Below are 27,996 nucleotides of genomic sequence, written 5' to 3'. Positions count from 1 at the left end.
CTTGCATGGGTTTGTTCTGAGATAATAAATTGCAAGAGTCGAGGCTTTCAAAAATAACTTTTATTGGTGTGGTATGAGTTGCATTTTAAAATCCACAACCAACTGTACTTATCCTAGTGTGATCCCTATCAGGAAGTTATAATACAGTTGTAATAAAAAACTACATTTTTACAGGCTACATTGATGCAAACATACAATATTTACAAAGATGTATAGATATAGTTTCCTTTTGAAAAGTTAAAAAGCTCAAATACAAACATTAACCAAACACAACTCGACCGTTCGGCGCACATCTTCCCATTGGGAGGGCGTGGCCCTGCTCCCGGCTCCCAGGTGGACGATGTAAAAAACGCTACGAATGGAAACATTTTCTCGCGCGACGTGACGGCAGTCTCCAGGCTGGACAGGCAAAAAACGGGAACGAACATTCAAACAGAAAAACGTATCAAAACGAGAGAGTGCTGATTGCTGCTGCTGTTGCTTGTACAGTCGGGCACGCTGGAATGTTTAACGACGCTGTACATTTTTACAAGTGCGTGCGGTGTGGCCTGGACGGCGCCGGACACGCGAGTGGCGCCGTCCACGCTCAGTGCTGCTGGTAGTAGGACGAGGGGCCGTGGAAGGCGCCGGTCGCCGGGGCGCTCTGCTGGTAAGCGGCCGTCAGCTGAGTTCTGGGCGCCGCCTGGGGCGGGGCCGGTACCTGCGGGGGAGGGGGCGGCGGCGGCGCGTGGTACGCGGCACTCGCCGCGGAAGGTGCCGGCGGCTGGTGGTACGCTATGGCGGCGGCCGGCGTGGGCGCCGGTTGGTGGTATGGCGAAGACGGGTGGGGCTGGGGGAAGGGCGGAGGCGGGGGCGGGTGCGCGGGGTACATCTGGTAGTGCGCGCCGGTCGCCGGCTGGTACGCCGGCGAGGACGCCAGCGGCTGGTAGGAGCCGACGGCCGCCGCCGCCTGCGACGGCGGCGGCTGCGCGGGCTGGTAGTGCACGGCCTGCTGCGGCGGCGCCGCCATGTAGATCGTAGGCTGCTGCACGTACGTGCCGCCTGCCACGGGCTGCAGGTACGATGGCGCCACGGCCTGCGCCGGTTGCACGTGCGCCACGGGCGCCGGCGGAAGAGTCTGCGCGGCGGCGGCCGCCGCGACCGCGGTCGCGGCGGCGGGAGGAGCCGCCTGCGCGTGATGCGCCACCGACGCGGTTAGCAAGCTGCCCGCCGGCGGGTACACCGCGGCCGCCGGCGCCACCGTCAGCTGGCCGAAGGACGGCGCGAGACGGGGTAACGTCGCCGCCCCGGCCGCCTGCGCCTGCTGGGCACGCGCGTAGCCGTGGTACTTGGCGTGCGGCTGCTGGCCGTGGTGCGTGGGGATGGGGCAGCCGACGGGCGCCGGCTGCTGGGCGGGCGGCACGTGCGGCGCCGGCGGAGGCGGGGGGTTGAACGAGGCCGGCTGCTGCTTCTGCGGCGTCGTGGGGGCCTGGGCATGCGCGGCCGGCGGCCCCGCGGCGGCCGGCTTGCCCTGCGCCAGCACAACGAGCGTCGCCCGGAGCGGAGACGACGGCAGGGACTTCTGCCTCGCCGGAGACTGGTGCAGGGTGCCGTGCAGTTGCGCCCCGGATGAGCTCTGCTTCCCCGCTTGTGCCGGCCTGAGGGGCGACGAGCTGGCCTGCTGCTGCTGTTGAGCCGGCATTCGGAGTGGCGATACCGGAGGCAGCGCGGCGCCGGGGAGGCCGGGTGACGGGTGCCCCGCTGGCGCCGTCGACGGTGTGGACTTGGTGGCCTGCACCGCCGGTTGCTTGTGGGTTGCCAGCGCGATGGTGGGGGCGGCCGTCTTCAGCGGCGTGAGTGCCGGTGCCTGCGTGGGCGTGAGCGGCGTCCCGGGCGAGGACGGCGGAGATGGCACCCGGGGGGCGCCCTGCGGCTGCGATGCCGGGGGGCCCTGCAGCAGCAGCGTAGACATTACCACCACCAGCCTGACCTATACGACCTCTACGCCGCACGCTTCAACACCTCTCTCCCGTCCGCTGCTTCAAGTCAACAAAGTGAGTGTTGGCAGTGGTGGCGGTTGTAGCAGTGGTGGTGATGGGGGTGTCTGGTGATGGAGAGGTTGACTAGTGGTGGAGGTGGTACCAGTGATGGGGAAGGTGGTGAAAAGTAGGTGGCTGGTGGTGGCGATGGTGGCTGGTGTTGGTGGTGGTCACGTGGAGATCCAGTAGTAGTGGTGGTCACTGCGGTTGTACCGGTGGAAGGCGGTGGGGGCTGTGGGCGGCGGGCATGGGGCTGTGCCGTGGAGACCCAGTTCCCTCCACGGCGCTCTCCTCACTTCCCTCCCAATCTGCACGGAGAGGCAACACGTTCACCACGCATTCACCACTTGTCCACCACTCGTCCACACACCTCTCGCAGACTCAAACCGCGGTCACTCTTTGCCAGAGAATTCACCGGGTTCACCGGGGAAGACGTGCTGTGCGATCGTTGCCGTGTCCTGCGTTACCGTGAGGTGTGTAATCATGTCTTTGTTAGAATCAATTCACGTTGTTTACCTGGGTCTAGAAAACTGGTGCTGCAGCTGCCACTGAAGGTGCTAAATTAACAATGGCCAAATTTTTTTTAAATCAAATATAACAATCCTATTTACCATAGCATGCCGTGTTACCACGGCATTCCTGTGTTGCTGTGCCCGTGTTACCGTGGTGTGTTGTGGCTGGTCCCTCCGGGTGCTTGTTCTCCAGGAAGGCAGAGGGAGACGGGATCTTGAGACGGAGGCGAGGGTTCGACAGCCGCAGGCGCCGGGGGGTGGTGTTGGTGGCGAGCGCCGGAGGGGGCCCCCCACCGGGCCCCCCCCCCTGTGGAGCCGGGCCAGGTGAAGGAGCCGGAGAGGAGCCGCCTGGAAGGGCGGGGGGGGTCACAAACACCGCGTCAGTCCGTGCGTCGCTTCGCCAACAACCGTTGCGACCGAGAGCGCGGCAGCTCCTGCGCTAGGAGGCGTTACCGGCGGAGGCGGTGTCGGGCCGGGGGCTGGCGCCGTGGTCTCGCTTGAGAGCCTTGTGGTAGGAGGCGGCCGCCTCCCGTGCTCTCTCCACGGACGTCGGGGACATCCTGCGAGAGAGTGGCAGCCAGAGCAATGTGAGCACAACGGCCCTGAGCAGCGCCGCAATCCCCTCGTAGCGGGCAAAGACGTGTGCGCGCACACGCACAGAATACGGGCGTACGCAAAGATCCCCGTGCCGTCTTGGGCTGCAAGTGTCGTTCGCGAGCGCGTATTAGGTCAACACGGCACACGTGCTGATGGTGCGATCGCCACCACGTCCGTCTGGCTGCCAATAGCGGACACACATGCACACTATAAAGCTTGAGCCGTGATGCGGTGGGACCGGGTCTCGTACCACCGGACGTCCTCCTTCTCGTGAGACTTGGCGGGCGGCGCCACCGGCGCGTCGTGGCTGGCGGACGGGAGGAGAAGAGGCGGCTCCGACGTGCCCGGGGGCTCGGCGGGGCTGATGGGCTCGTAGGTCTCGTGGGCCGCGGTGGGCACCGGTGGCGCAGACGGGAGCCGCGCGGGCTCCCTGGCCGCGCCGCGTTCCGACGGCAAGGGGGAGCCGCCGGGGCCCTCGGGCCTCGTGCTCTCCTTGGCCTCGCGCTGCCGTTTGCGGTACTCCAGCAGGGACACCTACACAAAGGCACAGCTTGGTTACCCCCCCCCTCTACAATTGTCAACCACGGTTACTTTAATGGCACCATCCAGTTTCACGCTTAAACAAATTAAGACGTGCAATCGCACCTTCGAATATCAACGGTTGGCTATGTGCGGTGCGAAAGAAGTTCAACATACATGTCCATCATCTCGGCTTCTCAAGCATTTATCAATGACGCCCCGATGCATGTGTATGGACTACGTACCTATGCGTCGATTCAAATTAATATCGATATCCTTGTGCTCGCAATACACACATCGCATCGGGCAGGAGATGATCGATTACATCTATTCGTAAGCCGAACACAAGTAGAGAACGATTGTGACGATTCGTCGGATAGTGATGCGGACGAATTCAAACTCCGGTGTCCGGGAACAGCAGCTACCTTCTTCTTCTGCGGGGGGTTGTGCGGGGACAGGCCGTACGCCGCCGCTTCCATCTGCAGCTCGAGCTCATGTGCCAGGTCGGCGCCACAGTCCACGCCGGCGCCCTCGCCCAGCGAGCACGCACCCTCCAGCTCCTGCAGGCCCAGCAGGGGGGCGGCGCCGGCACCGGGGCATCCGGCAAACACGATCTCCGCTTCGGCGCCGCCCACCGTCGCCGCCACACGGAACCCGCCGCCCAGCTGGTGCGAGGGCGTCAGGTCGCGAAGGTTCGAGTTGAGTGGCGAGAAGCTGAAGGGCGCCAGCAGCTCTGCGCCCTTCACGGGCGTCAGGTACCCCGCCGCCGCGCCCGGGCCCTCCGAGTCGGCTCCCGGGATGGCGTCGCCGATCGGCGCCGGGCTGGGCGGAGTGCCGGCGTGCGAGCAGCGCCACTCCATGGGAGAAGACAACAAGTTCTCCGGAGGGAGGGCATCCGTGGCGGAGATGGAATCCGGGCGCTCCTGCTCTTCCGCGTCATCCCTCTGCAACCCCTTCCTCGCACCCGGTTCCGAAGTCGCCTCGGGGTCAGGGGCCGGCGTTGCCGGGGCGGCGCAGCCCAGCTCCTGTGGTGAGAACGGAGCGGTGAGTGCCCAAGTTCTTTCACCACAACACTCCGCCTTTGCAACAAACGGCGTGACCCGGGGTGCGTTACCTCAGAGCCGCAGAAGATGGATCGCTTGGCTTCGGGGGAGCTTTCAGGAGAAGAGATGTTCTGTCGGAAAACGGGCAACAAGAGGACAATCCATTGCTGTTCGATGACGCAGGCGCACCCGACAGTGGCTTCAAACGCACACAGCTTGCGCACGAGGACATTGAAGCGCATGGGCCCAGTGCCCTCACCTCGTACTGGACGCTGGCGGAGAGGGGAGCGCAGGCGTTGGGCGTGACGGGCGTCACGGGCGAGCACACGAGTCCGTAGCCATTCCTGAGCACCTCCTCCCCGGCGGGGACGCCCGGCTCGTCTTCTACCGCCGCCCCTTCGACTCGCGGCACCGGAAACGCGGGACCGGCGGAGGCCTTGGCGCACGGGGGCGTCGTCACGAAGGCCGGCGCCGCGCTCACCGTCGTGGGCGTGACGGGGGCGGACGCGACCCCGGGCGGGCCCCTCGGCGGCGTGGCCGGAAGGATGGCGCTCGGCGTCGCCGCCTTGCCGGGGATCGTGGCGACGAGCGAAGGCGGCGGCGGCGGCGTCGCCTCCGAGGGCTCGCCCGCGGGTGGCGCGGCGGGGTCCGCGGCGGTGTCGGCCGATCCCAGCGGCAGCGCCGCCACGTCCCCCGGCGCGGCCGGTTCCCCGACGCTGGCCTCCAAGGCGTCGCGCAGTCGCCTCTTCTTGAGCGGCGTGACGAGCTCTGCGCGACAATCGCGCGGGCTCAAGCCGGCGTCCAGGAGGCGGGCGCCTCCCCCGGGGAACGGACGCCGGCGCGCGAGAACGAACGCGTCGTTACCCGTGAGCGAGGAGGCGCTCTCCGTGGGGGACACGCTGCCCGTTGGGGTCACGTCGCCGCCGCCGCCGCCGTCGTGGGCCGGGCTGTCCCGCGTCGCCGCGGGGGACGCGCAGTCCGAGCCCGCCGCCGTCTCGTCCATCGCCTGCTTCAGCCACCGCTGCACGCGCCCACAGCGCAACAACGTCAGAGACGACAACAAAGTCGCGTCGCTCCACCGTGCGCCGTTCCGATCGCCCCGCCCTCGGCGCCGGACAACAAAACGCGTCACCCCCCCTTCGCCCGAGCCTCGCGCTCGCCGCACGTTGCCGCTTTCGCCGGCGCCTGAAAACCACCCGAAAACCGCGCGTCATCTCTCGCGGGCCGCCACCTTCTTGCAGGAGCCGAAGCTGCTGTCCAGGCTGGGCCTCTTGCGGCGCGGCGTAGCCGTGGCGGAGAACGGCGAACCGAAGCGCACGTAGTGCTTGGGTGTGGCGTAGAGCTGTGGGCTGTGCGTGAGGCCCGGCAGGGAGTTGAGGGTGGTGGCCAGCACCGTGGGGTCCGTGGTGATGCGCAGCGGCACGTCGTAGGGGCTCTCGCCACCGCCCCCGTGGCCGCCGCCGCTGCCATCGCCGCCTGCGCCGTCCACCGCCACCGGCTTCTCGCTCAGCCACTCGCTCACTAAGTGCTGCAACACACCGAGACATCGCCGCCGGTGTCGTCGTCATCATCAGAAATGTCCAGCTGCTCTGGACAAAGGCCTCTAAGTACCATCGCCATCCCTCAAGGTCGAGCGCTGCTACTGTCCATCTCACCTTATCCTCTTGGGATGCGTTCAAGAGCACCAATACTGACAGGTCAAAATCGCCACCACCCAACCCCATTAAGTCTAGGACATCATTCTCAACCCTTGCCTCTATCGGCCAGGAAAGATGTCAATATCCAGTGGTAAGATAACGTGGCCATACCTGCACTGTCCTTAGATTCAACAAAAGGACTTGCCTGGCTTCCCTTCAAGGACTGCTCTTAACGGTACTAGAATTACAGGTGGGAGGTGTGCCCTGGCAGTACGATGCGAGCGGTGCCCGGCGAGGAGCTACCTTCTTGGTTTTCGGGTATCGAGCATTGGCTTTGGTGCAGCCGGGCGGCACCGGCGACGGGGCCGATCCCAGATCCTCTCCCACGCTCGCCCTGTCTGCGCCAGCGGCGACGACGGTGGCGGCGGTGGAAGCGACGGCGGCGGCGACGGGGGACAGGCCTTGGGGGAGCAGCTCGCTGGGGGACACCAGCGGGGAGCTCTCGACGCCGCCGCCGCCGCTCCCAACGTCCGGCGAGGGCGGGGGGTGGTCCGAGCAGCCGCTCGTGGTGCGGTTGCGCCGCCGCTGCTGCCCGATGTGCGTGCGGTTGCGCGAGAAACTGCGCCGTGGCTTCGCGCGGTTCACTTTGGCCGCTGTCACCGGCCTGGGAGCGCCTCCCGCCACGGCGCCCTCCTCCTTCACCACCACCACGTCCTGCGGGTGTCACCGCCACAAGACACTGTTTCGCACGGGCGCACGCCGCCGGCTGCTAGCGCAGCCACCGCCGCAGTGATTGTGTGCCTAGACAAGGCCCATTTCATGGTCGGCGATGGCCAACGTTGTCAGTGGTCAGTGTTAAATCTACAGATAGTAATATGAATGGTGATTATATCCATCATTATAACTACTTCAACTGTTAAATTTCGATTTAAAGCTTTCGTGACTGCAATGATTCATCTTCTTTGGTTCTTTCGGTAAAGTCACGTAGAATGAGAATAAAATAATAAATTGATAAAATAAAATAACACAATAATATTCTCACGACGTTTCGGCCACAACACAAGCGGCCTTCATCATCCCTTCACCTGATGAAGGCCGCTTGTGTTGTGGCCGAAACGTCGTGAGAATATTATTGTGTTATTTTATTTTATCAATTTATTATTTTATTCTCATTCTACGTGACTTTACCGAAAGAACCAAAGAAGATACTTCAACTGTTGCTTTGTACCCTGTAACACGATGCCATATACTTGCATGGATATACGACATAGCCCTCGTGTTAATTAAAAAATTACCTTAAAATAACCCCAGGGTCTAGACAAGTGCTAATAGAGCGGTCTCCATGGATCAAACTGCGTGATTACAAGGGGGCGAGGGGTGAGTGTAGCTGCTGGGCTTTTTGTCCTCCCGATACACCTGTCACACATGGGAGGTACGGCTAGATCCTTGACGAGTTTCCTAATTGTTGACTGAAGTGTGGTTTACCACTCGCATGGTATTGTATCGCATGGGTCTGTGGGAGTCTACGAGTCTCTATCCGAGTCTATGATCTCTGTGCTAGTTCTGGTCTCCTCCATAAGTTGGGGAATTTACGGAGTCTCCCCCCATTGCGAGTGCAGCGAAGCGCAATCCGTTCCTCGCATCACCAATCACACCTCACGCTTTTGCCGGAGGTTCAAATGTTTGGCGACCCCAGATGCCATCGAGAGGCTAAACATACTCCACACACGCACAGCTACAAAATCAACCGTTTCTTTTTAAATGCCACACCACGGAAAAACAGACCTGCGTGGGTGAGGAGAGCGTGAGGGTGGGTGGGTCCACGGTGTCGGGGGTGGCGTCCTTGCTGTCCGTGCCTTTGGAGTCCACGGACGCCGCTTTGCCGGTGGCGCCGCTGCAGCTGATTCTCTCGAGCGCCTGCTCCCTCCGCTTCTCCCGCCTCTCCATCTTGGCGATCACCTGCATGATGGCCTCCATCTTGCGCTCCTCGCGGGTCTGAGCGGTGACAGCAAAACTCGTCGGCGCTGGCACCGCAGGGCGAGGCTCGGCCTGACCATGACCACGCATTTTGGGTTTCCCCGTCACCTTCCTCCTATTTCACCCGAATTTGTTCTACGTTGGAGTGTCCACATGGCTACGCACCACGCCCACTCGTCTATTTTAAGTATCTGGGGACACAGAAGTCGGAATTCTATGGTTGTCAATGCACTACCACACTTGGTACTGAACTCTTAAGTTGTACAAATTGTCACTGGTAATACTGGAATCGGGCTACGGGCCTTGAAGCCAAGAAGACATCTGCCAAATATAGCCACAGCCCTGGATGTCGACACACCATTCCATTTCAATCAAGCTTTATTTATACAAAGCTCACAAGTTAAATTAAGCATATCCTGTGCGATTCCAAAGACCCAATCAACGAAGGAGGCACTAAGGTGGCATTGGCGACTGGGAAGTCCGCAGCTTGTCACGTCGGCACTAGAAAGAAAGGCGTGGTCTCACAGCCATGCCACGAGCCACGCCTGTCCATTCACGTGCTCAACGCTCTCTCTCGATAGCCGGGCACCTCCTGGGGCTCGGGGGTTTGCCGCAGCCCATCTCCACTAAATGGAAACCTCGAGTGGCGCTGGCAGATGTCAAGGGGGGACGACGGGTATCCTGCCCGCCTGGCCACTAGCCGATTTGGTTCCATTACTGCAGTACGAGATGCGTGGATCTCCTACAACCAACCTTGGATGGAAACACAGCATCAGCGCCACCAGTGACGATGGCATTACGTCTGTTACGACAGGCACATTCAATTGATGTGGGAGATAAATCAGTCAACCACCCAAGAATCACCTAAGCCCGCAGAGATCTTTAAGAGGAAGATTCATTGGCAAATCATTAGTTAATACAATTTGTTCCACTGTCACAAGAAAGAGGGAAACGGCAAGTATACACAAAGCGCCCCAATAAGCCAGGTCCAGCAGTGACCTCGAGACCACCGCAATGAAACCCCCGCGAGGCAAGGCTGAAAAAATTGGGCTCGGGATGTGTATTTGGCAGACGTTGCGACACGCACACAAAATCTAAAAGCAGTGTGGAGGTTGCTTTGTCGATGGCGACTTGCTGCAGGGGAAGGGTGCCCGTGTCTTTGCAAGCTTCTGCAGCCCCCGCTCCCAAGGCGCCGAGCTGCCCACACAGCGGCGCGCGCAGCACAGGCAGACGGTAGCACCAAGCACAGAGAACGCCGGGGCCTCCTGCCATGCAGGGCCCACACTTACCATCTTCCTCCTCCTCTCTGCAATGAGCTCCTCAGACTCCATCTCTATTTCACTGCTAACAATGGCAGGTTTGTCTTCTAAATCCTCATATCTATCTGACTCCTGCAACACGCATGAACACACGAGCTGGGGTGAGCTGCCAGCTGCTAGAGCCAGGCCACGAAGGCACGTACCACTCAGTCACGCTCGCAAGGCAACTTCGGTTATGTCGTGTTCAAATGTGTGCGCCGTTCCCGCTGTGGGCATCAACTTGGATCACCTCTGCCCTCCCATTCTACATTGGCTTAGCCGCCCACTCCTCCCACACTTAAGTGCACACCCCTAAATATTCCCAAATTAGATTAGCGGCAGAGTCCAAATAAACCTGTTGACCGATATCAGCCAATGGTTATCCCTCCTATGCCGCCCAACAGCGGTGAGCGGGGACATAGCATCCATGGGCTGCCGTCCCATGCTCTACAACCATCCTACAGAACTACACAGTAGCGCCTTGCAATGGACAAGTACAGTGCTGTGGATTTGCTGTGTGGGAACGACGATGGTGGGTGACGCGTCGGTCAAGCAGCCGAGCGGGTGGGCACGTGGGCGCGTGCGCACCTGCGCGCTGGACGTGGAGATGCGTAGCGGCGACAGCCTCCGGTTTTTGCCGTCGAAGGCGGCAGGGTCCTTGGAGCCCTCGATGTCCGAGTCGGCGTTGGGCACATCACTGCTGTCTCTGTCGCGCGCCTTGGGCCGCTTGCGCCGCGCTTCTGCACCGGAGACGGCGGCACCGCCGCCGGAGCCCGGCAACAGCTCGCCGCCTTCTGCCACCATCTCGCGGTTGTGCCGCTCGACGGGACAAGCGAGGCCCTCCCGCGGGCACGCGCAGTTCACGGTGTAGTGGCTGGCGCGGGGAGAGAACGGGCAACGTCGTTGGACTCGTTGGCACGCGCGCCGCACTTCCCACAATCCCCCAGCCTTTTCGCTCGCTTCTCCACGGAACAGCTTCACATGTTCACCAATCGCCCGGCAATAAGCACATTTGTCACCCGAATGATTGTGGATGTGGCAACATAAGCTGTGACAGGGATAGGCCAGAGGATTTTAATATGCTGAAAATCTGGTACACGTACTGTCCTTTTATTGCCTTCATGAGCCGTGTGGGTCATGGGAGTTTTGTGACCACCCTACCATGCTGGTCAATACAAGTTGGTGAAGGCAGTGAGCATAGATGTGGGAGCATAAATGTACAAGATTTGCTACACTGCATTCTGCCCGCAAAGGTGCAGCGTCAAACGGAGGGAAGGTTTAGCGAGAAGGTTCTAGAGCAGGGCCTCAGGAAGAAACAAGTTTAATTTTAACAATTCAAAGAAAGCAACATATGATGCGTGGTGGGCATATAAGATATGAAGAGTTGCCGAAGTTCATGAAATTGGGAAAAAGGCGAAGGGATAAAAACAGAATCCACTGCTCGATAACTTAAAAGTGGGTGCCGTATGACGAACCAAACGAGAATGTAAGATCGGGTGAAACTTGGGGATCTTGAACCAAGAACCTGTCCTTAAGGGCTAGAAGCGAAGCTGTCAACGTGTCATTTGGTGGAGCGCGTATCCTGGCATCATAATCAGACAAGCAGGGATTGTCCCTCTCTCTCCAAGCAGCCGGGACACCTCACCAGCCGCTGTAGTCGAAGTCGAACCCGATGGTGATCTCAGCCCCCTTGGAGATGTCGGCCAGGGAGTAGATGTAGAGGTGGAAGAGTCCGGCCTCGATCGCATGCCTCACCTGCATCCGAGCAAGGACACCGCATCACACTCGTTCATTATCCTTTGACCATACTTCACCATGCTGGTGGGTTGGTGAAAGTCTGTAAACTGATAAATAAAAATGTTTGTAACTTCATTTGCAAGGTATCATCAATAACCCTTGAAATATGAATTTAGCAACCCGTCGCTGGTCGTGTGCGAGAGTGGCGGCGGTGCGGACCTCCGCGTTGGGGGAGCAGGAGCGCCGCACGAAGCGAGCCTCGTTGCCGAAGGTGCGCGCATCCACGCACATCTCCACGCCCAGGAACTTGGAATAGAAGAGCACGAACGGGTACGGCCTGCGGGGGGGAGGGGCAGCAGCCATAGGCCGTTTGAAAGAGGAAACTCACAGAATTAACCTGTGGCAGGGAGGAGACATGTTCTGGAGAGAGTAGTTCCTCCAGCCAACTGGGGCAGCAGAAGAGAACGCGCAATCCATCATTGACTAGGGGCCTCCACAGAAAGCCTATATTAGTTTTTTTATAAGAGTCCTCCCTGCAAATACCATCACCCATGTGTGTGCGCGTGTCTGGGGAACGATGGCGTAGTGGTTAGCGCACTGTGCTACGAACCCGGTGACCCAAGTTTAAATCCCATTCATTGCCAACACCAGTGACGATTAACTAAACCGGTCCGGGCCCTCCCCTGGGTCGACTCAGCTTCAAATGAGTACCTAGTGCAATGTGTAAGCATTCTCACTCGGGAGACAAAGGCGGCTGGGCGTGTCGCCGACCGCCCACCCCCTCGTGTGCTCGCTAACAGCACTTGCCCCAATGGTCTACTAAGGCCACACAGGGCTTCTTTGTGTCGCTGCACGGCACCTTTTAAAGAAGAGGCCGTTGGCTTCAAACTGCTGCTGCAGCATCACCATGCCGCGGTACTCGATGAGCAGCGTGTGGGCGGGGAGGTCGCGCGCTGCCTTCAGGGCCTTGGTGCTGCGGAGGCCTTGGCTGGGTCGGCCCGGTGCCACCTGGTGTCGGCGGGACCGGCGCGCAACGTGTCACACTCGCTGCGGGCGCGCTCTCGACCGACCCATGTGTAACACGGATCACAACGGCACTCCACATATCCACGCATTTGCTCCGTTCATAAAAATGTAATGGTTAAAGAGATATCGTCCCCCCCCGCCGCGTCCCCAAAAAGATATATAATTAAACGACTTGTGTTTCGCGATTCTGATTGTGATGGGAAGGTAGAATATCTCGGCTGTGTGTCCAGGACTGTTTGACATAAGCTTGAAGCTTCTTTCATGACATCACTCCCACATATTTTACCATCGTGCCAATGGCATGATGTCCTCAGAGCGCTATGGTGACATACTTTATCAAGAAGTTAAAAGTCTGTCTCACGATTCACAAGATTAGGGTTATTTGTGTTTTGGGTCGTAACTTTAACAGCGCTGCAACCGCACCTGTGCCTGCCCGATGGACACGTTGATGTTGCTGCCGACGGTGCTGCTGCTGCTGTTGTTGCCGTCGACCGGATGGCCTGGCGTCTGGGCGCCGCCGGGAGGCTGGGCGGTAGGAGCGGGGCCGTGCGCGCCGTCCGCGCCGGCGCCTTCCACACCCCGCCCGTGCGACTCGAGGAGGCCCTGCGGCAAAAGCCTCACCGTTAATGTAACCCAGCTTCCTTCCGTGTAACCCCCGCGCTCAACGTCGCCACGCAACCGCTCTCCGATGGTTTTTTGGGTCGTCCTGCGTCATTGACAGGAATGATGTATGGACGGACTGATGGAGGAAAGCAGCTTCAGACAGCAACGTGGAGGAGAGAATTGTGCGTCGGACCCATCTGTTGAGAGAATGCTTCACGAGTTATTTAAGCCCGGCGGCTGTCACGCTACCTGTAGGTCTGTGCTGTAGTGGTTGCTGTGCGCTTCCTCGTACTGCTCGGCCCACAGCTCCAGGCGACTCTCCCAAGCGCAAGACCACCCATCATCGCCCGCAGACGGGTCCGGTCCCGAGTTCTGTAATTGTGCAACACAAATGCGCACACAAACACACGTGCATTACTGCTGGGATTTGCAGACTGAATGCAATTGCATCTTAAAACACCGTAACATTGGTCTATATGCATCTGGGGGTAAAATGAGCCGTGTACATATATACACATATACACTAATACTTTCTCAACGAGTCACTTATAGGCAGAAGAGGAAATTATTGAGTCTGGACTTAAAGAGGTGGCAGGAAGTCGACAGACCGGTTTAGACCTTTTGGGTCTCACTAGCAGTCAGGCTGCCGTCATCTCTCACGGCTTTTTGTTACCGCTCGTTTGTGAACACCCATCGAAGGCAAAAACTAAACAAAGGCTTTCTGTACGATGGGTGTTGTAATACCTGCCCCCCTCTCCCCTGGGTCTCGCTCTTGCAAAAACTCAGGGGGGTTCTCCCAGTCACAACGGACACAATTGATTTTCCTGTACATCACAGCTAACGGAAATCTTAGTTACTGTTACTGCTTGAGGAAGCAACCTTTTCATATGCACTTCACGCCCAAATATCATTAAGCTCTACATTAAGTTAGCTGGACATGGTTGTAAGCGACATCACTGCACTGACCTTTAGTCGGGATGATCTCCTCGCACCCTCTCGGAACGTCTAAAACACACCCACACGTGCACACGTCGTGTGAGACACTCACCTCGCACAAGACATTCCCCCCCCCCACATCACCAAATTGTCCATACCAGTGGTGGATAACATGCGGCTCACAAGCCGCATGCGTCCCGTGGAGCCCCTCATGGTGGCCTAGTCTCAGTGTGTCCAGGGTGATGCGTGGGGGTCACGATGAGTGCACAAGCACCACGTCAAGCTTGTGGCCCACTGAGGTGAAGGAGGGCTGCTTGTGCGGCCCACTGACTATAGTCTGGGTTGCCCATCACTGGTCCAGGCAATGGTCGCCGTCACCGTGATCTTCATCGATTCCTCCACCCATGTCGAGGTAAAGATGGGTTCGTTTTATCCACACTCTGCTCTACCACCATGCTGCAGATCACAATGACACCACTCGCTTGCTCACCACGCTGCAGGTCACGACACTTCTTTTTCCACTTCCTTCGCACTGTTCGACTCTGGATTCCCTCTTCTTTCGTCTCTCCCCCCCCTCCCCAGTTCTTACAACCTTTCACAATTTATGAAACTCGCAACACAATTACAACTGTGATAGCGCCATTTTGCTACTGGCTGCTAGACGTTTTGTGCCCAGCAACTGTGTAATGAAAATGAGACTACAACCACAAGGCTAACGACACACATCTTGTTGACTACGATGGCTTAAAGGGATATTTCAATATAATTAACAAACTGTAATTGCATCTCACACAAGTGATTCAGCGCACGCATGGTGCACGGTGCTAGGATCCATATTAATCATTGGTTCACGACCACATCTAAACGTGGTTGGATTTTAAAAAGAGCCCACCTCGACACAACATTAAAAAAACCCCATCGCCTTCGAGACACATCCAGGAATGACTCGCAACACCACCGACCGCGTCGACACAAGCGGAGGGCCTGTTGCGCCGCACCGCGGCGTCTTGGGGAGGCCAGCGCGCCTCACCTTCTTGTTCTCGATGCTCTTCTTTCGCTTCTTCTCCTTGGCCGAAGACGATTTGGCGGCCGGGTGGTGCAGGCGGTTGGCGGTGAGTGTGAGGCTGGTGGGCGTCTGCTGGACAGCGGTGTAGGACACGGCGAGGCAGGCGAGGCCCTCGTCACCGCTCTCCGTCGCACTCGTGTCGCCGTCTGCGAAGCCGTCACCACAACGCACACACGGACGGTCGGCACATACCCAAGAACATTCGTGGCAAGGTGCGTGTGCGTGCACATTGCGTCATCATTTATTAATGATATTGTGCCTCGCGCAAATATAAATGACCCTCTTTGGTAAACGGAATAATGATAAAACAATTCCCAAAGCACACACGTGCCAATCCAAACTGACTTAAGCGGTAGGCTGCCGATGTTTATACCTGTTTAAAGCACACGGATTTTAAACAGCTAATCGTCGCCGGTGTATACATTTATTGAATAAGGAAACTTGGATTCGATCTTTGACGAGAGGTACAAGGGGGTTTACATATTGGCAGCCTACAGCTTAAATGTGTAGGGTTGGTAGGTATGGTATTGCATTAGCAGGGCAGATTTTTTTTATGGGTTACAGAAGAGCACAGAGGCAAACTTTTAACGCCAAGCGCGAGGGACGTTCGAGACAGGAGGAATGTCTGCATTGCTGCACGAGTGAGAGTTGGACTTTGCCAAAAGCTACCAGAAAAAAGCTGCTGACCTTTGAAAATATCTGCTTGTCGAGAGGATGCATGGAATTTCATGGAAGGATTGGGCTACGCAACTTGGAACTTCGTGAGAGAACGTGAGAGGGAAGCATTGCATTTGTAAACTGGAAGAGGAGGTTGTGATGGGCGAGACCGTGGGCAGGATGGAGGAGTGCAGGTCACAGAGACGGTCATTTGAGCGGCACCCAGAGTTCGGCGATGAGAACGTAAGACGGACCTTGGAGGTAGTGTCACATTTACAACTGTGCAATCGTCAAAGTGTGCTCGCATCAATGGCACTGCTTGCAATGACCTCTTGACCACAAATAAATAAATACACCTCCGTTCTATCTCTATGGTACATTTTGTTATTCCGCAAGCGTATTGTCCCTGGTGAGTCCAAACGGATCTAGAGTTCTCTTGTAAACGAATATTGCTCGTTAACCTAAGTCTGAAGGGACAATAAGCTGATGAAACTATTTTATTTAATATACGAACCAGATTTTTTATTAATCGTAATGCTCCACACTGGCAAATAATGCATTTCTGACCATAAATGCATGGCTACTCCCATTCGCTATGTGGGTGCACACTCATAATGTAGACAGCTTGTTGAAATGTAAGATTTGCATCAACAGCTAGGCATTATATCTGCTGTGCGTGACAGGTGAACATGACCATGTGCCCAGTTGTACCTGTGTGAGAAATCTGCCAAGGGCACGACTTGACAGGGACCGACAGGCACGGTTCATTGGAGACGGCTGCACCTGGAAACCCGTACAGTTGATAAACCCCAATAGATGTAATAAGTTAATTGATTATAATTTACAGCCCCGTGTCAAGCCACTAGAAAGTCTGAACACTTGTTATCGCGCACTCTTATGAGTCCAGCCCATCGCGAATGCGCACCGAAAACAAACAGTAAGCTTATTTGGAATATAAACATTTTTTTAAGTCTGTTGCTAAATTGTCTTGGACTCAAAGAATGCTACCGAACATCTGTCGGTAACTGGTTCCATGTCTTCGGGCCGGAGACCCCGGTGAAACTACACCGGCAGTATCGCTGCACAAGGCTTGCGCGCGGGTACAACAGCAGCAGATCACCATGATCGTAGATGGTGTCGATTGGGGTCCAGTAAGGCTGGCATGACTCGCTGCTCAGCGAAACAGGACGGACCGGATTGGTGCAGACTCTTGCAGGTGAGTAGGCAGTTTGTTAACAATCCTGTGTGCGATAGTTAGCCAATGTAACTCGTCTCAAGGTCGTCATAGGATCAAATTTCCGCTTCCAAACAATCAGACGAGCCGCAGGATTTTAACAGACGGCGCTGGCACGGCCGAAGCTGCTGTTGCAATAGCCCACGCGACGGGACGACAAATGCGTGGACAGGCATCGTAACAGTCTCGACGGTGAGGGCGCTATGACGGTCGGTGTGCAGTTGTCGATGTTGATAGAAGCACCGTACGGTCAAACGCCTGACGTCAGCGGTGAACGTCAGCTCAATGTTGTAAGGACGCCGAGACACTTTACTTCACTCGATACTGGAATGTCACAGCCACAGGCGAATGGACTCAGTTGATCCAAACAAGCTGATGGCAGCGAGTGTGATGAAGTCAGTCTTGTCAGAGTTCAGCTTCAAACAGTTTGATGTCATCCAGCTGCTCATGTTGTTAATGCACGATATCAGGCACTGAATATGCGAGACACACAACTCAGCTTTGCTGCTTGATGGCAAGCTGCGCGCGTCAGTCGTAGGAATTATTTTACCATACTTCACCACGCTGGTAATAGCATATTGGTGAAGTGGGGGAGACTGAGAACCGGTCTGGGTGTCACTCGCCACAGGTGATAGCCATTGCCAGGAATTATTCTCAAGTCGCTAAGCTCTTGGCGCAGTGCGCTCGCCACTCTGCCAACCTTAATAGCCGTAGAGTACAAAATTTAAGCACCTGATGATTGGGTGGTGGATACACCTGCATTATTTCCTTTGATGAGATCGAGCAACTATTCGTGAAGAACTGGTTTCCCAATGTCCATGAACAAGCAACTGGCTGAAAAGGAAATTGATAGGGGCACATGTGTACCGCAATGTGGCATCTCATTGGCTGAGGCGTTCCACCCAAAACTGTATTTAAAGAGGGGGTGGCAGGCATAGAATTCTGGGAATCATCGGTGTCCACACTACAGAATGCCTGCAAAAGCCTGAGATAAGGCCTCGGTGGCAGAGTTGAAGTGAAGAGCCCAAAAGCAGTGAGTTTGTGTTTGTCAACTATCATCACGTGTCTGTTTTGAGAACCTATGGGAATAATCCATTGGGTCTTCAGCAGTGAATAAGAGAGGTACACCACACTGGGAATAATATCACTGCAATGTAATACAATGAATAATTGTAGACAACACATGGTACTTAACAATATAAACAACATGAGAGGGGATTCCAAGTGTGGTCTTCTGGGTGAGACCAGGTGTTGAGCATATTTTCTCTCAACCTATGGCCAAGGTCCGGAGCTTAAGTTGAAACTGCTTGCAGTAGTTCATGGCAAATGTTTAGGAGAAATGCTCAACACGAGGCCCAACCCAGGGGACCACGCTCGGATTAGTGGTGACTGGGATGACCAACGTGATAACTTGTCTGAGATTCGTCAAACGCTTTACACAAGCCCCCAGGGTACAAGAGAAGGCCGAACCGCCCTTCCCGTGTGTACTCAGACTGCTCCGCACTAATGGGCCGTGTGGGGTTTCCGTGAGGCGTATTCAGGTGGCTGAGCCTGGGTTTCCACTTCTGAGGCAGTAACTTTCCCAAGGTGACCTGCGTCTGCCACGTGGGCTATAAAGCAATAAGTTTACGTGTATGGTTGCTCTGTTTACTGCTGAATACTTGCCACTCCCTTAAGCGGTAGTCTGGCGATTTGCAAACCCATTTACAGCATACCAATTTTCAAAGTTAATCGTGACGTTTATACATATATTTTTAATGTAATTTATGCTTTGAAATTAAGCAAGCAGTAAAAAGCGTTCAGAAACCAGCAGCCTACTACCAAATAACTGTTCGGTTGGCAAGTGTGCCAGCACGTGTCCGCAATGATTTTCCGTCATTTGTGCGTATTATTTTTATTTCTGTCTCTGTATTAACTGGCAATTGTGGACTCCCGTCTGGTTTTCCAAATCTGTCTCGTGTGCAAGCACAGGAGAGTCTGTGGCAGTATTGAGAAAGGGACCCCCTAGCCCCCACCACTGCCATGCAAAGGTTGAGGAGGATACACGTGCGAGGACACTCACCAGAGATGGTACCGCGGCGCCGGCTCTGCAGCTGGAAGGCCCTCTCCTGGTCCACGCTCCTGCAGGGAACACGCAACAACATCAGTTTGCACAGACTCCCCCCTCATCATCACCATCAACCATGCTCTATCCACTGCTGGATGAACACCTACCCACTTTGTTGCCATCACTCATGATCTCATGGATGCTACAATAAATCCAGTGGGTGTTTGCGAGCCAACCCTTTTCTCCATCTCAGCGGTGTTCGTCCTCTCGCTGCCATTCCTTCATCGACCATCATTCCTTCTTGAGGTGATCAGCCCAAGCCCGCTTTTCTTAACCGCCAATGTTTCTTGTTCTATGATCCGATTATCACGGTTGGCTACGCACGGTGCGAAAGAAGTTCAACATACATACGTTCCCCTTTTCTGTTTCTCCGTGCGATTCCAAGCATGCACCTGTCCGTGCTTATTTGGGTACTTTTCAATTTGTTCCATTTTCTTTGTCAGTCTCCATGTTTCAAATCCATTTATTCAGAGGCCGGCATTATGCACCGATTGGAAAAAAAACTATCTTCTAAGGCACATTGGTATGTCACGTTTCAATTTCAAATTTAATTTCCTAAAAGCACTCCACGCTGCTCTCACTCACCTCTTCATCATTTTGATCCCAGTCCACCCTCAATAGCGGTCTTAGATCTATACATTCTCTCGTGTTTTCCTGTTGAGTCCGCCTTTCACAATGATGGCTTTTGTATAGAATGTGACATGGCGTCTGCTCATTATTATTTACCCCATATTGGTAACATTCCTTATTCAAGGTTTTCATAATTTCCAATCGATGTTCACAATGGCTATTTTGCCAGTTAAACGGAGATGGTTATACTTTCTCCGTTTTAGCAGACGCCTTTCCATCCCATTTAAGAGAACATTGCTGTGAATCACAAGTGATTGAACATATCCTTTCCCAATTCGTCGATATTGTTGCTATTTTAAAGCAATCTCAGTGTAGCGGTTCCATTTTAATAAATCAGATGTTTAAATGTTAATTTTTAATTAAAGGCTCGGTTTGTGATAGTTTGGATGACACCCCTAGTCTTCTAGAACCACACCCGCTACACCACGACCAGAATTTTATTTTCATGAAACTGCAAAATGTATCTCAAACAAAAGCAGTGCTTTCCAGTTTGTCTGTTAGTGGTATGTACCTGCCAGCGCCGCAACAAAAGCCGTCAAGAGGAAATGCAGACGAAGGCTTCCAATTTATTTCGGGCCTGCATTACGTGTTGTTGCATAAACTCTGCCGACAAACAGTGGACAGCAGCCGTTGGCTGGAAGCACGCATTTCCTGGAGTTGGGTTTCCTCGGTGGCTCGAGGCCAAAGCCAAATGCGAGGCCCGGTCCAGGGCGCTTCCCTCAGCCGCACCCAATCCTGAGCACAACCACAGTAGTCGTGGTTTCTGGCACCGCCACCCACACTTTCCTGGCCGACGCTCAGAATACACGCGCGGCACCCACCACGAGGAGGAAAGCCTGCCAGTGTGACAAGGGTTCGCCTAAAGGAATGAGCTCATTGCTAAGCAACCCCTGCGATGCTGCCGATATGTATGCCAGTCTCTGTCTGTCGTGCGTTTGCTGCGGGTTTTGTTTTATTCCATTTGAGAGTCACGGTCCAACCGCTCGCACCCAGTTCGGCCACTACGGTGGAGGAGTGGCTCACCTGGGCTCGCAGAACTCGCACAGGTAGGTGTCGGGTATCCTCTGCCGATCGATCCCCATGCAGTCGATGTGCTGCCACACGCTGCAAGGAATGGAAGCACAGGGTCACCCCTCTACAGACGTGCAGCCGGGTGGGCAAAAGGAACAGTTCCTTCCCCCACCCCCATATAATCTGTGTGTGTGACATTTGTGTATGTATTTGTGTACTTTGTGTGTGTGTTTAGTACATGATGATAGAGGTTGCATTTTGGACTAAGGTGGGGAGGGGTTTAAGGTCCTGGGCTGCTTCGCTATTATTTGCTTGCCCAACAATGGCTTTCGACAATGCATACACACATACAGCCCTTACTGTCAGACTACTGATTCTAGAACATTCTGCACCTGGCTTCTTGCACAATTGTTCTTAGGTTGTCAGACCCACAGAAAACACACCGTACATGCATTTTTTGTCAGTCCACTGCTAGATGAAAGGATCCCCCACAGAGTGTAAGCTGCTAGGGTTATTTCACCATACTTCATCAGGCTGGTCAGTGCGGATTGAAGGTGGCATGGATTTTGCTGCACTGTCCTCGAATGTCCCCAATTCTAACTGCACCTGCCTTAAACGCATGGCGATCACCCATCCAAACAGTATACAGGCTCAACTCTGCAGCTTGTAAGGTCTGCATTCTGGGTAATTTGGTCATAGGCAAGTATGGCGTTTATGTAGAAGTGCATTTTTAACTTGATGTGTGTACTTACGTACTGTCTATATATGTTCTTGCACACGAGTTTGTTGCTGTCTTGTACAGCACTTGAGATCCGCGATGAAAGGCGCTTTATCGATTTAATTATTATACACATTCACACTCTTGGAAGGAAAGCATTTTCCTTTCTCCAAGATGTTGTAACTTGGTGCGTCACTGCCCTTCCACATCTATTACCACCACAGACAACGCCCTGACCACGCACTCGTGACTCGCGTTTGCCTAAAACAACGACTTCATTCTAACGGATCTCTAAAAATTCGTGGCAAAATTCAGCTCGCGAGACGACGTCAGAATAATTGGTGGCAGTGTTTTTGTTTTATTCCACTGAACGATGGAGAGCCGCATGTCGACACCCCGCCCCCAAAAGTCACACCTGCACTTGTCGCAGCAGATCATGTATCCGTCGTCGTGCGTGAAACCGCACACGCAGCGCGTCACGTCAACGCCGTAGCTGCCGTCCTCCGACACGCTGATGGTAGTGGCATTGGAGGTGTCATCCAGGGCGGCCGTAAAGCCGTTGACTTCTCCCCGGTGAGTGCCGGCGCTAGGTGGCGGGGAGGCCGGCGGCGTTGGCGGAGGCGGAGCGCCATAGTTGTGGTCCTGGTAGGACGGTGAGGGCAAGCGGCGCGACAGATTTAAACTCCACCAAAGATGGAGAGCCGGCTACAAAGAGATGTTTGGAAAATTTGATTGACAAGTAATTTGGTGTACTGCCATCTCCTGGCCAACATGCACATTAGCAGGTTGAGGTTTTGTAAAGCTGCACAATCCACAAACTCTCTCCTCCGCAAAGTGCTAGATTACAGCCTCACGTCATGGTCAGCCATTCAACCACTGTGGCAACGCAAGAAGGCAGGCTGTCTTAAGATGACACCACCACACCCCTGAGACTACCGCGATAGCCACACAAAAACATTGCTGTTGTAGGCAGTGCTTAGGCCTGTACAGTAAATGTTTAGAGATACTCTGCCCAATATTATGGTTCTAGAAGCTTCCTTGATCTAGAGCAAGAGATATTTACGTTTAACGATAAGGCATCTTGCAATGAAAACAATAACCGTGTACAGGCGCTTTCACAACCCCCGCCACAAGTTTCACTCAAACACGTGGGCGCTGCGCCTCTTTTATGAACCAAAACTAAAATCTCTGTTTGGAGGGAGCTTAAAGTTAAAAAGATGTGAGCAACTGAAACCATTCAGCAGATGTGCGAAACAAAGCAGTGGCAGCCACTAACAAGCAGCAGCAGCCTTTTCTTGGCTGCTGACAGAACAAGAGGCTACTTTATCCAGCTCAGCACATTTTACGGTGATCACTTATCCGGACAGCGGTTATAACTTATGTTAAGAGGTTCTTACCTTTACACAACCTTAAAAAACGCAAACACTGGCTTGGCAAGCCCCTACCTTGGCACAGCACATTAAGCGAGACCCATTCCAGCACACTGGCTCCCTTTAAAGAGGACAAGCGCGAGCAGCAGGAAAATGGCGCTGTACAAAGTAGAGCAGTTGGCGTGTGCCATTGTGCGCCCGGGGGTGGGGGGAGGAGCCCTAACATTCGGTTCCAAGCCAACACGTGCACACCCACGCGCGTGGACTGTGCTATTCACCCGCACCCCCAAACTCAGCCCCACGGCCATGGCTTAACAACTTCCTGGTCGTTTTCAGGGTATGTGTGTATGAGCGTGATGGTCAGGCTCGCTCTTCAAGGACAGCGGTGAGAGGCATTAGAAGGCAACAGCGCAAGTTCAACCCAAGGCACCCATTACTCCTCGCAAGGACCCACACGGAAGGAGGCTCTTGGCACAAACGCGAGCTGATATCACAGAATGCTGACGCTCGGGAACATTGGTCTCACTCAAAACATGCAGCAGCAGTGGTCTGTGCAGCCCACACTCCAGCTGTTTTAGTAAATCACTTGGACCAACATACACAAAATACTCACCGTTAAGATTCAACTTTAAAAAAATTGAGAGTATTTTCATTAATCCAAATTTAACAATTTTTCTGACTACAAAACAGGGTCTCCTTGACAGATTTGTGGCAATAAAATCACCTTCAGAAAACAAGACATTATCATTAAAACTAGTTGACAGCTGATTTTTCAAGAGATATCTGGGTCACAAAAACATTTGTTATGAACGGAATTGAGTTTTTCTGAAAGTAAAACATTTCGATATTCTAGATGTTACAACTGAAAGCAGCTCGGAGTATTCAGATGGTACACAACGACGCTTTCAACCTATGTGTGAGGCATGTAGAGCAATGCTTTTAGCCTTCCATGTTTTTTTTCTCCACGTGTTTTTTGATGAGAGATGCTACTCACGGCGTAGGGCAGGCCCAGGTACGTGTGGTGGGACGTGGTGGTGGTGGTGTGCGACTGATGCGGGTAGCTGCTGCTCTTCTCCACCACGGGGCTTGCTTCTACCGACTCCGGCCTACAGCACGGCACACAGGTCAGCTCACCGGGGCCCGTCGAGCGGCGACACGCGTGCGTCTCGCTCGCTGGCGCTTGCTAGCGCTCGCCGACATCTAGAGATCAAGCAGGCCTTGTGAAAGCACAGCCCCGCTCTCAAAATCACACAGCAGCTGCCCCCTCCAAACACCCCCGTTGCTATGGATGTACTCGCGTATTTTCCTTTATTCCGGAAATTTCCAAGCTTAGGGCATTAATCAGCCAAGCAGCCTGTCGCATGGTATTACTGTAAGGGGTTGATCCATTATGATTAAGGCGCGCCCAGCCTTCCTGCCAACCTGTTTGTTGACTTCCTCAACAAAGCCACAAGCTTCGCTTGAGAGCCCAGTCACTGCTCTCGCGCAGCCCCTGCGAGCAGGGGGATTAGCGCACGACGCTTCCTCACCCATACGTACGCAATAAACGCAACGCGCACGCACGCACAGGGTGACGCGATACTCACTCTGATCCAGCCGCCATGGTAGTGCTTGCGGAGGCATCTGCGGTAAGCCCTCCTGCAATTACTATGCTCATGACGTGTGCCAGTACAAGAGTCTCCGATCAGTGGGCTGGATGCATTTGTGTCTGCAACACTGAGGCAAGCCAGCCACAGTTCTCATTGCAGACGCCTACATGCACCAACCTGTTAAAACAGCCGCACACATGCACGTAGGGCAAGGGTTAACACAGCTCCGGTGGCTTCACGCAGCCGGCCTGCACGAAGGAATGTTGCCTTGAGTTTTAACAATAACATGACGCCGTTCCCCCTTTATTCTCCGCACCACAATGGTGGGGTGGGAGGTTTTTGCTCGCTGGTGGCACTCGCCCAGACTCTTCCATCCGAACGCCATGAATGCCTTTTACTCTCGTTTACCGCAGTGACGTCAACGCTCCCCACTCGTTCTGGTCAATTTAATGGCGAGGAGATTTCCAGGGCACTATATCCTAAAATCTCACCCATTTATCGGCATCTCGGCCAACGCAGAAGAGAGTCGCCCTCGCACCGTGAAGAATTCACGCAGCTCCCTTTCCCCCCCCCCCCACATATCCAGAGGGAGAAAATGCCTCCACTCTGGTCTCCCGGCGGCACAAAGAGACGCCTTGTGTGGGGCCAGCATCAGGAACACGGCACTCGGTGCGCACTAATCACGGAGCACGAATACAACTGTAGGCGACATACACTCGGTAACGCACCGTGGCACACGGCTAACAACCAAACAAGCCGCCACCCCCGCAATCAACAGCAACAAAACCCCAGCAGCACCACCCACAACCAGCAGCACTTCCAGCACCAACAAACCCACCACCGCCATTAACAAAGAAACCACCGTGAGCAGAACCACCAGCACCAACAGAACTACCGCTACCACCAGCAACACCATTAAAAAAAATCCCCACAACCAGCAGCAGCAACAATCGTATCGCTGTCACTTTCACCACCAGCACAACCAGCAACCCCCTACCATCACCGACTCGACCACCGCTACGTATAGCATCACCAGCAGCGTTACCATCAACCCACCCAGAGCGCCAATAATACATTACCAACAGTGCTAACTACGAGCAACCCACCAGCACCACCACGAGTTAACGCCACCAAATTCACCACCAATACCATGAACAGCATCGCCACCACCACCAGGAACACTACAACCAGCATCATCACCACGATAACTAGTAGCAGCAATAGCAGTACTACCAGCAACCCACCACGACTACATTCACAATCAACACAACAAGCAGCCGTATACACCAGCAAGACAAACACGACAATCACCACCAATACCACGTTCACCACCATTACCGCAGCACCACCACCAGCGGGAGAAGCAACAACAAGACCCAAGGCGGCCACACGCGTTACTCGCACACAGAGATACGCGGCCATTAATCAGGCGAACAGAAGAGAAGCATCAAAACAGCTACTACAGCTGCAGCAAGACCACCAACGCGACCCCACGCATTAGCAGGGCACCCAGCAACACGGCCATTAATCAGCCTTTCGGAGCAGAGCTTCTTCCCTTCCCAGCTACGACGAAGGCGACCAGGAACCCCCCGGGGGCAGAGCCCGGGCAGAACCATCGTGCAACCTGCCCCCACAGCCTGGCCCCGGGAGGGCAGCAGGAGCAGCAAGAGGGTGAAGAAGAAGAGGTGGAGGAGGGGGGGTACTGTATCTGCCTGCTTTTCCTTCAGGATCTCTGGCTGTGCAAGGGAGCTGCTGGCAAACCGTGTGAATCAGTGAGCAGGCAGCTGTGCGGTAAGGCGCACATTGAGTGTATTAATAGCACTGGTGATTACAAGCGGCTGTCGTAGCAGAAACAGCGGCAGCAGCAACGGTATCGAAGAGCGACCAAACGTCGGGGTCTGAACGGTGTTGACACGAATCCCTCCCCCCCAAACCCTGGAGCCCCAGCGCCCCTCCACACTAAATACAACCAAATTAACCAACACCACAATCACCAGTACCGCAGGTACCAACAGAACCACCACGAGTACCAAAGGAACCATCACAACGGAACTACTACACCTTTCACCACGACCACCAACCTCCAGGAACCACTACGACTACCAACATAATAATCACCAGTATCAACACAAGCATTAGTACCAACAGCACCCCCACGGGTACTAACATGGCAATCGCCACTACTACCAACCACCAGTAACCAACAGGACAATCACCAGCGCCACCACGACCAGCAGCCGCAACATAAACAGACCGCGATACATGGCGGCCACGGGCTTCAGGGAAGACGGGGAAGAGAAGCAATGGGGTCGGCGTTGTCAAACCAACATGGAGGGATAAGTGGGGTATTACAGTAATGCATTACAGGACCTGACATGGAATTAGCGGGATAATGCTAGGCGAGGGCAGGGCTGACCAGCACAGGGCATTCGTGGAGGGGGGAGCTGTCAGGCCAGAAAGAAGAGCAAGTACAGGGGATAGCAAGGCACGGGGAGGACAAGGTAGGAAGGGCATTGGGCATGACGGGAAATTGTTTGGGGAAATCAGAGCAGCACAGGGCAAGGCATTAAGAGCCTGAGGCGGATAGGGATGACAGGAGGTGGTTATAGCAAGAGGGCATTGGGTGAGAACAAGGCAGAAGCATTCGCATTCAAGACATCTGGAGAGACGACGGGACGAGGACATGATCGTGGTTGACTACGTACGGTGCGAAAGAAGTTCAAAAGACGTCCACAATACAGGGGGGGGGGGCATGATGCAGGTCAGCCCGGAGCGTTCGAGACCGACTCGAACCGCCCCCCAGAGTTGCGGTTGACGATGACGTCGCCTCTACAACACAACTTACCCTCGGTTCTATTGCCACTGATATCGCGCTAATGATGCTACTGCTGTTCCGCACTGTCGTGCTATCGCAGTAAGTTGCATTACGAGTTGTATTATTATTGTTGTGATGATTTATCGCCACTGTCGCAGTGACGTCTCTCGCGAGTCTTGTTGGCGCCACTGCCCCAGTCACTGTCGCTTTCGCTTTCCCTCACGACCACCACCAACCCACACTCGCTTTCTCTCGCCGCGTAAAAAACTTAACATTGGGCATTTGTAGCAACAGCTGCGATAGGCGACACATTTGTAATGACAATTAGTTTAATAACAGCGAGCGAGTGGTGAGATTGAGTAGCGCTGCTGCAGTTGCTGCAGCGAGCGATGTTGACGTCTGGCAACAGCCCTGAGTCTGGGGGACTCCGCTCACCTAGAGGACGAGGATGAGGCGGACGACGAGGAAAGGTTGACGATGTGTTGACGAAGATCAACAGCAGCAATTGAAGCTGTGTGGCAGCAAAGAAAGAAGAGGCGGCTTAGCTTCCCGACCTCTCACTGTCTCTGCACTCTCTTCTCCCTCTCGTTCAAGTGTCCGCTCGCTTTGCAATGAGGCGGAGCAACTGACGAGGAGGTTGGTGACGAGCAGGTGGAGAAGTGGAGACGAGGTGGTGGGGAGATGCTGATGAGGAGGAGCTGAGGAGGAAGAGGCGGAGGAAGAGATAAGTGCAGGAGTTGTCAGTGGAAGCGGGGCCCGGGCTGGGCTCGCGAAAATGGCGCCCGGCTACGGGGGCTCCCCGAGGCCCGAGCAGGGGCCGCGGCGCGCATGCGCAGAGCGGACACCCGGGACGGAGAGAGAGGAGGGAAGTGAGGGAGAAGGAAGAGTCGTGGGGA

General features: G+C 55.0%; 1 protein-coding gene across 5 annotated transcripts; it reads right to left on the bottom strand.

The window, feature by feature from the left end:
• Positions 1-45: 45 nt before the first annotated feature.
• Positions 46-27,996, bottom strand: KMT2E (lysine methyltransferase 2E (inactive)). Of its 5 annotated transcripts, XM_032954461.2 has the most exons (28): positions 27,536-27,995; positions 24,283-24,462; positions 23,691-23,802; positions 21,742-21,968; positions 20,621-20,701; positions 18,923-18,981; positions 16,338-16,409; positions 14,934-15,115; positions 13,934-13,972; positions 13,217-13,339; positions 12,788-12,967; positions 12,198-12,346; positions 11,558-11,675; positions 11,247-11,356; positions 10,190-10,475; positions 9,593-9,694; positions 8,112-8,321; positions 6,630-7,040; positions 5,921-6,217; positions 5,554-5,710; positions 4,949-5,457; positions 4,761-4,820; positions 4,072-4,671; positions 3,378-3,661; positions 2,984-3,090; positions 2,681-2,878; positions 2,232-2,326; positions 46-1,930 (listed from the first exon to the last, which is right to left on the bottom strand). In XM_032954461.2, exons 2-28 carry the CDS (start codon positions 24,351-24,353, stop codon positions 587-589), a joined length of 6,183 nt encoding a protein of 2,060 aa, XP_032810352.2. In that variant the 5' UTR covers positions 24,354-24,462; positions 27,536-27,995; the 3' UTR covers positions 46-586. The 5 variants fall into 5 exon arrangements, 4 of the variants coding, with proteins under 4 accessions (XP_032810352.2, XP_032810348.2, XP_032810350.2 ...); XM_032954457.2 differs by having other exon boundaries at positions 4,949-5,710; positions 27,536-27,996; XR_004402789.2 differs by having other exon boundaries at positions 1,826-1,930; positions 2,122-2,326; positions 4,949-5,710; positions 27,536-27,993.

The sequence above is a fragment of the Petromyzon marinus genome, chromosome 14 (assembly GCF_048934315.1).
Source record: "Petromyzon marinus isolate PM22_M1 ecotype Great Lakes invasive population chromosome 14, UKy_Petmar_22M1.pri1.0, whole genome shotgun sequence".
Taxonomy (NCBI): Eukaryota; Metazoa; Chordata; class Hyperoartia; order Petromyzontiformes; family Petromyzontidae; genus Petromyzon; species Petromyzon marinus.
This window is presented reverse-complemented; position numbering and strand designations above follow the sequence as displayed.

Bases quoted from the DNA above. Each gene is read 5' to 3' on its own strand.
- KMT2E (XM_032954457.2), bottom strand. From the start codon at position 24,353: ATGAGCATAGTAATTGCAGGAGGGCTTACCGCAGATGCCTCCGCAAGC. The intron at 11,676-12,197 runs GTGCCGTGCAGC...TCCCCCCCGCAG, and splicing joins AACGGCCTCTTCTTTAAAAG to GCCGTACCCGTTCGTGCTCT. The intron at 9,695-10,189 runs GTGCGCACGCGC...TGCGTGTTGCAG, and splicing joins TCTCCACGTCCAGCGCGCAG to GAGTCAGATAGATATGAGGA.